Source organism: Ostrea edulis, chromosome 6 (assembly GCF_947568905.1).
Source record: "Ostrea edulis chromosome 6, xbOstEdul1.1, whole genome shotgun sequence".
In the NCBI taxonomy this organism is placed as follows: domain Eukaryota; kingdom Metazoa; phylum Mollusca; class Bivalvia; order Ostreida; family Ostreidae; genus Ostrea; species Ostrea edulis.
Genome location: NC_079169.1, coordinates 87,980,155 through 87,991,774, shown reverse-complemented (window position 1 = coordinate 87,991,774; position 11,620 = coordinate 87,980,155). Strand labels below are relative to the sequence as shown.

Sequence of the window (11,620 nt, the reverse complement as noted above, 5' to 3'; positions counted from 1 at the left end):
TTTTTTTTTTTGGTTGCAAAAATCTCGATTTCAACGTGGACTAAGTTGTCGCCCTTTCTAGAACTCTTTATGAAGTCAATGTAAACAAATGAAACTAGCGGGTAAGAAATTTTACCAGAGGTTCAAAATCGTTTTGTGTTTTGCCTGGAAAGCGCATTGAAACAATGAAATGAAATTTATTTCTACAAATCCACATGTTATTATGTTCCTTTAATCACTACAATCTGCACTATACGTACTGTTCGAGCACAGACCTCTGAATTTCTATCAATTCGCCGTAAGATGTGTAGTATGAGTGATATGTACATCCCCTCTCTATATATAAATACAGAGGCCTGTGGTCCGAGTCGGTACTTTGATTTTAATTGTAGAACCTGCAGTACTGCTGGATTCCGTCACCGCGTGTTATGATGTACGCCTCATGTTTGGTAGTCGCCAGTAAAAGCATTTGAATATGGTTTTATTCGTCAGACCACAGGAGTCGGCAATTTTATCAATAAAGTAGAAATATATGAGAAATGGGCATAAATACTACCACTGAGCTTCGCGAGCGTAGCGAGCGAAGCTAAGCGACAGGAATGCAACGCGATTTCGGCAAAATCTGCTCCGGTGCTATGTTGCGTGAAAAAGACAGCAGTACCCGGTTATAAATAACATCAGTCGATGTGTCCCACCTGATTTCTGGATCGGTCACCCTTTTAATTGCCGTCAATTACTCTAAAATCCAAAATAAACATACTTTCGAAAAAATTCACTCGCCATAAGTTTTGTGTGACGTCACGTCATTTGCTGCTGAACTATCGCAGTGAAATCAAAGTTGACACTGAGAAATTCCGGATAATCACGGCATGTGATGGCCTAGATATTGTTGTAATTTTACATCACACATAACAAAAGTTTTTAATAGATAGAAATCTTTATTAATTGCAAAATTCTTGGTAGTACAGTTTATCAACTTTCTTTTTCCCATATATCACCCGAGTCACTCAGATGTCAACGTCCCCTGCTTTTTTTTTTCAGTTTGAGGTGGGACGTAGTGCAGTGAGACTAATTCTTTATCGCGCCAACCCATAGAAATTTACTAAATATCAATAACAAAAGATAGTAATATTTATATACAAGATATTTCCAGTAATTATTTTCTATGAGGTTACAGCAGAACACCATGGCATGAAGAAATACTATTATTAATTTGCTGAAATTATTTTGAACCTCACTTAGCATTCAAAAAATCATCGATGCTCCTTTTGCTATTGAATTTTCCAGTGGCACAGTCAATGACAGACCTTTTAAAAATCATGATGGGGGGGGGGGGGCAAATCCATATTCAAGGATTTATAAATCAGCTTGATTTGGGACATATGGACCTTGATACATTGAGAAAACATTCCTACAGTGTTAGCAGCCCTAGCTGAGTCCATCCCATAGAACCATGAGTTCACGCAGAACCCTTGATATTTGTGAGGATGAGAAGAAAATTCAGCATGATACTTTAATAGTGCTTTTAGGCCTTATTGAAAGATGAGCTAGCTAGGTTTAAACGGCTTAAATTGAAGAATGTTATTTAATGAGAAAATAAGCGTTGTAAATTATACTACCCTAAAATGAAGGAAAAGGGGGGGGGGTAGGGAATGCACAAACTGCAACTGTACATTTGTTGTTTGAAATTGGAATAGATCTAGATATATTTGAGAATTCATGTACTGTACTCAATAAGTCTTCTTTTTTTCTGATGGGTTTGAAAACTTCATTGTGTCTCCACCCCCAACATGATGATGGGCTCCATTCGAAGTGTGATATCAAACACAATATATATAAGTTGTTGGGCATCTTTCTTGAAATTTGAAGCACATTATTGATTTCTTGAAAAAATTACCTCCCTTTATTTTCAAACGCATATTACTTAGGTAAACTTAACACTCAATTAAAATTTAATTACCAGATAAATATTGTCTCTAAAAAAAAAAAAATAAACACAAAAGCTAGTCATAAAAAAGACGTTTTATTTCTTTTTAAATATTTTTCTTGTAAACATGATAAAATTCAACCGCGATAGTTCAGCAGCAAATGACGTACGTGACGTCACACAAAACTTATGGCGAGTGAATTTTTTCGAAAGTATGTTTATTTTGGATTTTAGAGTAATTGACGGCAATTAAAAGGGTGACCGATCCAGAAATCAGGTGGGACACATCGACTGATGTTATTTATAACCGGGTACTGCTGTCTTTTTCACGCAACATAGCACTGGAGCAGATTTTGCCGAAATCGCATTGCATTCCTGTCGCTTCGCTCGCTACGCTCGCGAAGCTCAGTGGTAGTATTTATGCCCATTTCTCATATATTTCTACTTTATTGATAAAATTGCCGACTCCTGTGGTCAGACTAAGTCAGTACACGTCTGTGGTTTGATTTTATCAGTCAGACTAAGTCAGTACAAGTCTGTGGTTTGATTTTATTAGTCAGACTAAGTCAGTACAAGTCTGTGGTTTTATTTTATCAGTCAGACTAAGTCAGTACAAGTCTGTGGTTTTATTTTATCAGACTAAGTCTGTGGTTTGATTTTAGTAGTCAGACTAAGTCAGTACATGTCTGTGGTTTGGTTTTATCAGTCAGACTAAGTCAGTACAAGTCTGTGGTTTGATTTTATTAGTCAGACTAAGTCAGTACAAGTCTGTGGTTTTATTTTATCAGACTAAGTCTGTGGTTTGATTTTAGTAGTCAGACTAAGTCAGTACAGGTCTGTGGTTTGATTTTATCAGACTAAGTTTGTGGTTTGATTTTAGTAGTCAGACTAAGTCAGTACAAGTCTGTGGTTTGATTTTATTAGTCAGACTAAGTCAGTACATGTCTGTGGTTTGGTTTTATCAGTCAGACTAAGTCAGTACAAGTTTGTGGTTTGATTTTATTAGTCAGACTAAGTCAGTACAAGTCTGTGGTTTGATTTTAGTAGTCAGACTAAGTCAGTACAAGTCTGTGGTTTGATTTTATTAGTCAGACTAAGTCAATACAAGTCTGTGGTTTTATTTTATCAGACTAAGTCTGTGGTTTGATTTTAGTAGTCAGACTAAGTCAGTACATGTCTGTGGTTTGGTTTTATCAGTCAGACTAAGTCAGTACAAGTCTGTGGTTTGATTTTAGTAGTCAGACTAAGTCAGTACAAGTCTGTGGTTTGATTTTATTAGTCAGACTAAGTCAGTACAAGTCCGTGGTTTTATTTTATCAGACTAAGTCTGTGGTTTGATTTTAGTAGTCAGACTAAGTCAGTACAGGTCTGTGGTTTGATTTTATCAGACTAAGTCTGTGGTTTGATTTTAGTAGTCAGACTAAGTCAGTACAAGTCTGTGGTTTGATTTTATTAGTCAGACTAAGTCAGTACATGTCTGTGGTTTGGTTTTATCAGTCAGACTAAGTCAGTACAAGTCTGTGGTTTGATTTTAGTAGTCAGACTAAGTCAGTACAAGTCTGTGGTTTGATTTTAGTAGTCAGACTAAGTCAGTACAGGTCTGGGGTTTGATTTTATTAGTCAGACGAAGTCAGTACAGGTCTGTGGTTTTATTTTATCAGACTAAGTCTGTGGTTTGATTTTAGTAGTCAGACTAAGTCAGTACAAGTCTGTGGTTTGATTTTATTAGTCAGACTAAGTCAGTACATGTCTGTGGTTTGGTTTTATCAGTCAGACTAAGTCAGTACAAGTCTGTGGTTTGATTTTAGTAGTCAGACTAAGTCAGTACAAGTATGTGGTTTGATTTTAGTAGTCAGACTAAGTCAGTACATGTCTGTGGTTTGGTTTTATCAGTCAGACTAAGTCAGTACAAGTCTGTGGTTTGATTTTATCAGATTAAGTCAGTACATGTCTGTGGTTTGATTTTAGTAGTCAGACTAAGTCAGTACAAGTCTGTGGTTTGATTTTAGTAGTCAGACTAAGTCAGTACAAGTCTGTGGTTTGATTTTATTAGTCAGACTAAGTCAGTACAAGTCTGTGGTTTGATTTTAGTAGTCAGACTAAGTCAGTACAAGTCTGTGGTTTGATTTTATTAGTCAGACTAAGTCAGTACAAGTCTGTGGTTTGATTTTATTAGTCAGACTAAGTCAGTACAAGTCTGTGGTTTTATTTTATCAGTCAGACTAAGTCAGTACAAGTCTGTGGTTTTATTTTATCAGACTAAGTCTGTGGTTTGATTTTAGTAGTCAGACTAAGTCAGTACATGTCTGTGGTTTGGTTTTATCAGTCAGACTAAGTCAGTACAAGTCTGTGGTTTGATTTTAGTAGTCAGACTAAGTCAGTACAAGTCTGTGGTTTGATTTTAGTAGTCAGACTAAGTCAGTACAGGTCTGGGGTTTGATTTTATTAGTCAGACGAAGTCAGTACAGGTCTGTGGTTTTATTTTATCAGACTAAGTCTGTGGTTTGATTTTAGTAGTCAGACTAAGTCAGTACAAGTCTGTGGTTTGATTTTATTAGTCAGACTAAGTCAGTACATGTCTGTGGTTTGGTTTTATCAGTCAGACTAAGTCAGTACAAGTCTGTGGTTTGATTTTATCAGATTAAGTCAGTACATGTCTGTGGTTTGATTTTAGTAGTCAGACTAAGTCAGTACAAGTCTGTGGTTTGATTTTAGTAGTCAGACTAAGTCAGTACATGTCTGTGGTTTGGTTTTATCAGTCAGACTAAGTCAGTACAAGTCTGTGGTTTGATTTTATCAGATTAAGTCAGTACATGTCTGTGGTTTGATTTTAGTAGTCAGACTAAGTCAGTACAAGTCTGTGGTTTGATTTTAGTAGTCAGACTAAGTCAGTACAAGTCTGTGGTTTGATTTTAGTAGTCAGACTAAGTCAGTACAAGTCTGTGGTTTGATTTTAGTAGTCAGACTAAGTCAGTACATGTCTGTGGTTTGATTTTATCAGACTAAGTCTGTGGTTTGATTTTATTAGTCAGACTAAGTCAGTACATGTCTGTGGTTTGGTTTTATCAGTCAGACTAAGTCAGTACAAGTCTGTGGTTTGATTTTATCAGACTAAATCAGTACATGTCTGTGGTTTGATTTTAGTAGTCAGACTAAGTCAGTACAAGTCTGTGGTTTGATTTTAGTAGTCAGACTAAGTCAGTACAAGTCTGTGGTTTGATTTTATTAGTCAGACTAAGTCAGTACAAGTCTGTGGTTTGATTTTAGTAGTCAGACTAAGTCAGTACAAGTCTGTGGTTTGATTTTAGTAGTCAGACTAAGTCAGTACATGTCTGTGGTTTGATTTTATCAGACTAAGTCTGTGGTTTGATTTTATCAGTCAGACGAAGTCAGTACAGGTCTGTGGTTTGATTTTACTAGTTAGCACACGTCCGAGTTAGAGCTTGGATTTGATTGATACTGTTTTTATGACTTGTAGGATGGCTAGGGCGGTACAGCAGAAGACTGATAATTTAATTGACTGGGAGGAGACGGCCATCACTGGACCAGCCCTGGCATTCCATGCAGGGTGTGTGGTTGGTAAGTTCAGCGTAGATCACTTTTATTTTGTGAGACCTTATTTTTGTGTGGATATAATGTATTTGTTCAAAAGCATAACTTTCGCAAATCGACTATATTGCTTAAACCTGTATGATTCATGTTAGTGTAGGTGGAACACCTGTATGATTCATGTTAGTGTAGGTGGAACACCTGTATGATTCATGTTAATGTAGGTGGAACACCTGTATGGATCATGTTAGTGTAGGTAGAACACCTGTATGATTCATGTTAGTGTAGGTAGAACACCTGTATGATTCATGTTAATGTAGGTAGAACACCTGTGTGATTCATGTTAGTGTAGATAGAACACCTGTATGATTCATGTTAGTGTAGGTAGAACACCTGTATGATTCAGGTGAGTGTAAGCAGAACACCTGTATGATTCATGTTAATGTAGGTAGAACACCTGTATGATTCATGTTAGTGTAGGTAGAACACCTGTATGATTCATGTTAGCGTAGGTAGAACACCTGTATGATTCATGTTAGTGTAGATAGAACACCTGTATGATTCATGTTAGTGTAGATGGAACACCTGTATGATTCATGTTAGTGTAGATAGAACACCTGTATGAATCATGTTAGTGTAGGTAGAACACCTGTATGATTCAGGTGAGTGTAGGTAGAACACCTGTATGATTCAGGTGAGTGTAGGTAGAACACCTGTATGATTCATGTTAGTGTAGGTAGAACACCTGAAACCCTTATTCACTATCTTTCGAAATATAAGCTATCTTCACAAAAATTGGCTATAGAGCTGTATAATTAGGCTGTTACAGTCATACAGAATATGTGCGCAACGTATTTGTAAATTATGTGACCTAAACAAAATCACAGATGACTACCGTATATACTCGTCTATAAGTTGGATTTTTGGGAGTTAAGTATTGATCTAAAACGCTATGTCTGACTTATAAGAGTGTCCTAAGAAGATTATTATTTTTCTGGATGGCGTAATGTATAGCCTAGTATTATTTAAACTACAAAAACATGGACGATTTGTAAACAAAATAGTAACTGTTTGATTTGTTGAGAATAAAAAGTGAAATATCGATGTCATATCCCAAAACATTATTAGAACAAGGATAAACATATAAGAGCATTTACGTGAAATTGATTTGTTGATCAAATATCGGTGCATTTCTCAAAACATTATTTGAAACGCAGGTGAAACATTAGAGCAGTGATTTGAAATTGTCAAACGATTCTTGAAAAAAGTGAGATGGACTTATAAATGGGTCAATGGCAATTCCCTCCAAAATAACCTAAAAACTATACAACCGACTTATAGGTGAACCGACTTATGGGCGAGTATATACGGTATCATTTTATTTTGGTCATTGGTGTTAATGGTGTGTAGTATATGCATAAAAAAATATTATTGGACACGGTCATCTACCTTTAAGCTATTCAGTTACTCAGCCTTAGAAACAGAAAACAACTTCACAATCTTGGTATCTTTCTTCAAAAAGCCACTGCTCATATAGAGATAATGTATGCTCATAGTGCATGTAATGTATGTTCAATATATTTGTAGATATGCTGATGTTAGTAGACTTATGGTATAATGTGTGTTGTGTACACCACTGTACTCCCAGTATTATTATATGTGTATATTGATGTGAACGTCTTATGTAGTAGATGAATATTATTACTTACTCTACATTATATGTAAGTGGTGTACTTATTACATGCCTGTAAACCGTGTGGTTTTGTGCTGATAAACTGAACTGAACCCTGTATGATTCAGGTGAGCTTCCTTGATAATGTTCCATTCAGACCAGTGCTTTTCCCTTTTATGCAAGTTTAAAACTTGTGGCTAAAGCCAAGAATTTCTATTCTCACAAACCCTTAATCTTTTGAGTAATTTCAAAGGGCCAGACTTGAAGTGGATAATTATTGTGCAGTTTTTGATATGCTTGGTTATTGTTTGGTTCATTATTTACAAAAGCTTTGCATTGCTAGGAATTCATACAACAATATTTACATTCACTGAATGTTTTCTCATATATTTCTTTTGAAATTGACATTGCTTTCATCATGCAATATTTACATTCACTGAATCTTTTCTCTTATATTTCTTTTGAAATTTACATTGCTTTCAACTGTGACAATGAATGCATGTTTGTTGCAAACTTTTAGTACCACCTGTCTGTGTAATCATTACCAAATATGGAGCATCATCAAAAGGGTGATTTAGCTGTTCCGTTTAATGTAACAAATGGGTCAACCATATGATATTTTAGTACTTAAATCTAGTTTATATTTAAAACAATACATAAAAATATAAACAAGAAAAAGTCTTTTTTTGTTGTTTCATTGGGTGGTGAAGGTATCAATATCATTGCATTACTTGGGTTATGAATCTTTTCTGCAATGGCGTCGGTGGCCTAGTGGTAAGGTTGTCAGACTCTCGACCAAAAGGTCGTGTGTTCGAGTCCTGGTTGCAGCAGGGCCGAAGTTGTGTCCTTGGGAAAGGCACTTTACACGAATTTCCTCACTCCACCCAAGTGTAAAAGGGGTACCTGGCTATAGAAAGTGAGAGATATTGTTATAATGTTAGTGCTCTAGCGCTTGTAACAAGAGCTTGCACTGTATGCTTCCTAGGAGGCTGAGAAAGTTCTAGATTGATATAACGTCTGCCGGGTTAGTAATGTATTGTAAAGCGCTTTGAGCAGCATACACTGGAAAAGCACTATGTAAAAACCAATCATTATTATTATTATAAGCAACTAAAAAAGCATTTTATTAGCTCTTCTGAGCTGAAGGCTCAAAGAGCTTATCATATGGCCATATGTTTGGCGTGCGGTGTGTGTCAACTTTTTGGAAAAAGGGCTATATCTCAAGAACCCCTTGGCCAATTTTTGTCAAATTTGTTACAGGGCATCCTTGGCCCAAGGGCTTTCATTTGTACTAAAACTAGGGTTGTGACCCTTTAACAAGGGGAGATAATTAGGAAAATGCAAACAAAAGTAGTGGTTGCTAAAAAATCTTCTCAAGAACCACTGGGCAAATTATCACCAAATTTATGCATAAGGATGAGAATAGGTTGTAGATAAAAAAAAAATTGTTCAAGGCACCATCCTGGGGCAAAGGGTGTGGTCTCAAGGTCACTTCAAAGTTGACCTTAAATTTTGTTTTGTTAAAACTTTGATATTTTGCTTAGTATAAGGACTAGGATCATCAAATTTTGTCAGTTGATGCATCTTAGGACCTGATATCATGTTGTTTCAAAAGTAGGTCATGGTGACCTACTTTTTGAATTTCACAGGTAATTATTATTAAATGGATTTTGATGCATATCTTGGACACTTTTGAGCCTATGATCATCAAAAGTTGTCAGTTGATGGATCATGAGACCTTGAAGTGCGTCATGTAAAAAGTATGTCACCATGACTTACTTTCTGAATTTTATGGCTAATCATTTATGAATACATTTTAGGTTGTTATTTCAGATACCGAGAGGTTTAGAATCATCAAACCTTGTAAGTTGATGCGTCTAGAGGCGTTGAAACATATTTATAAAAAAAAAAGTAGGTCACAGTGACCTATACATTTTAAATTTTGCAGACATTCAAATTTCACATTTTCAATTTTATGTGCATATTTTGGACACTATGAAAGCTAGGATCATTAAACTTTGTCAGTTGTTGGATCTTGAGTTTTCTTAGTTTGTTGACCAAAAAGTAGGTCACCGTGACCTACTTTTGGAATTTGACGGCTATATTTTAATATTTCAGATACTATTTGACTTAAAATTATCAAACTTTGTCAGTTGATGCATGTTGAGTCTTCAGAGTGTGTTGACTAAAAAGTAGGTCACCGTGACCTATTTTTGGAATTTGACGTTTATATCTGAATATTTCAGATACTATTTGACTTCAATTATCAAACTTTGTCAGTTGATGCATCTTGAGTCTTTGGAGTGTGTCAACCAAAAAGTAGGTCACTGTGGCCTTCTTTTGGAATTTGACGGCTATATTTGAATACTATTTGATTTGTCAGTTGATGCATCTTGAGTCTTCAGTGTGTCGACCAAAAGTAGGTCACCGTGACCTACTTTTGGACAGTTACATTTAAATTTTCAGGTACTATTTGACTTAACATCATCCAACTTTGTCAGTTGAAGCATCTTGAGTCTTCGGACTGTGCAGGCTATAAATTAGGTCACCTTGATCTACTTTTTAACTTCAAAGCTATATCTAAATCAAATGCTATGAGGCCTAGAATCATGAACCTGTTTCAGTTGATGTATCTTAAGTCCTCGGAGTGTGTCAATTAAGAAGTAGGTCACTGTGATATACTTTTTGAATTTCATGGCTATATTTAGATATTTCAGATACTAAGTGGCTTAGATCCATCAAACTTATTAAGTTGACACATCTTGGTTTCTCAGAGTGTGTCAGCTAAAAGGTAGGTCAGTGTGACCTACTTTTGCTTTTTTTTGCAAATCTATACATCTTTCAAACTAAAAACCCAAGGATCTCAAACCTTCACTTAACTCACTCATTGTTTTTTATTTCAACAGAGCTGAAAAATTTAAAAAGCAATTTTGTTGATATTGGTTTTAAGAACCATTCTCCAACCATGGCATGAAATGTAATTGCATTAAAAATCGGACAAAATATAATGCGATCCCCTTGTTTTAATTTTATGCATAGTGAATTCGGTATTTAGCACCCCAACCGTCTTTATGTCCTTTGAAAAAATTCATGTAGAAGAGAAATATGTACTACCCAGATATGCATGTAGGTTAAGTAACTTCATTTTGTAATTATTTTGATTGCCTAATCTAATAGTGTACTGTATGATATCCCCTCCATACACTATCATGTGATAGGTCTTTAAACCTTGTTAATTGATGAATCTTGGTTAGTGAGAATTTTTGCCTGTTCTACTCAGAAGAGCGATTCTAGGCCCATGGGCCTCTTGTTGTTTAAGACACATCCAGAATGCAGCTTGATGTTGAATGATATTATAAACTCTGTGATGATTTATCAAACAGTACAGGTTGAGTCTAATTCTAACTTTTGATAGCAGTAAAAGGACAGAGGTTTGTGAGGAGAACAGTACATCTAAAGCTTCCAGGTAGTGAAGAAGCCCATTGTGGATAGAGTATCATGGCCGGCTCAAATCAGTCAACTGAAATACTAATGAATAAACAGCATATATATTAATTGATGGCTCAGGGAAGAGTTCCATTTCTCATCTTTGCTAGCTATATGATGGGTTTCTGATCATGCTGATACTCCACAAATCTTTGAGGAAGTAACAGATCAAAAACCATTGGTTAGCAAAGATGATTAACCCTGCATAGCTATAAGCATTTTGTTCAAATAAAAAGGCTTCGTCCCTGTTAGCTGCAGAACTGTAATTCTCTGAAAAAAACATTATGACGGGACAGAGATTTTCTGTTCCAATATTTTTTCAGAGAGCTACAGTTCTGCAGCTACACCCCTGTTAAACCATTTTCTTTGGACACTGGTACATGTTTAATGCCCATTGGTTTCATGATTTTTTTCTCAAATTCTCTGTTACATAGGTGATAATTTTTACATCCATGGTGGAGTTGAAACAAAGGACAGCAAGACCCCATCCCACAGACTGTATGAGCTGAGTAGTAGTGGGGGGTCGTGGAAGGAGCTCTCTTTCCCCGGAAGTCCCTCCCTCAGTCACCATGCAGCTGCCGGGCTCAACGACAGGTACATCATTCTGATCGGTGGATGGAATGGAAAAGCTCGCTCCTCAAAAATATACGTTTTTGATACCGAAAAACAATTATGGATAGAACCGGTAGTGTTGGGTTTTCCTGAGGATGGAGGACTGAGTTCACATACTGCCACTGCTCTCGATTCTGGTGAAATTCTGATTCTAGGACGTGAAGGAAGTCTTCGGATGCAGCGACGTCATGGCAGTGGGTACTTATTGTCAGGAAGTGTAGAATCGGGCAAATTTACATATAGAGAATACACACAAGAAACTGCTTCTAGGTCAGGCCATACTACCAACATTATAGGTAGCGCCCTCTACATAGTCGGAGGCAGGGACAATAACCTCGTAGAAGTGCACCCCGGATTTAAATCGCCAAAACCTCCACCCACGGTAACCAATCAGA

General features: G+C 36.3%; 1 protein-coding gene across 1 annotated transcript in view; it reads left to right on the top strand.

Annotated features, from left to right (window-relative positions):
- The first annotated feature begins 71 nt into the window (after nucleotides 1–71).
- The window catches only part of LOC125645928 (kelch domain-containing protein 9-like), a 12,015-nt gene continuing 466 nt past the window's right edge, over nucleotides 72–11,620 (top strand). Inside the window, exons 1-3 of the mRNA XM_048871950.2 lie at nucleotides 72–101; nucleotides 5,385–5,485; nucleotides 11,048–11,620. The exon at nucleotides 11,048–11,620 is cut by the window's right edge and continues 466 nt beyond it. Of these exons, the coding sequence (XP_048727907.2) occupies nucleotides 5,386–5,485; nucleotides 11,048–11,620 (673 nt within the window). The 5' untranslated portion in view covers nucleotides 72–101; nucleotide 5,385. The remainder of the gene's footprint in view (nucleotides 102–5,384; nucleotides 5,486–11,047) is intronic.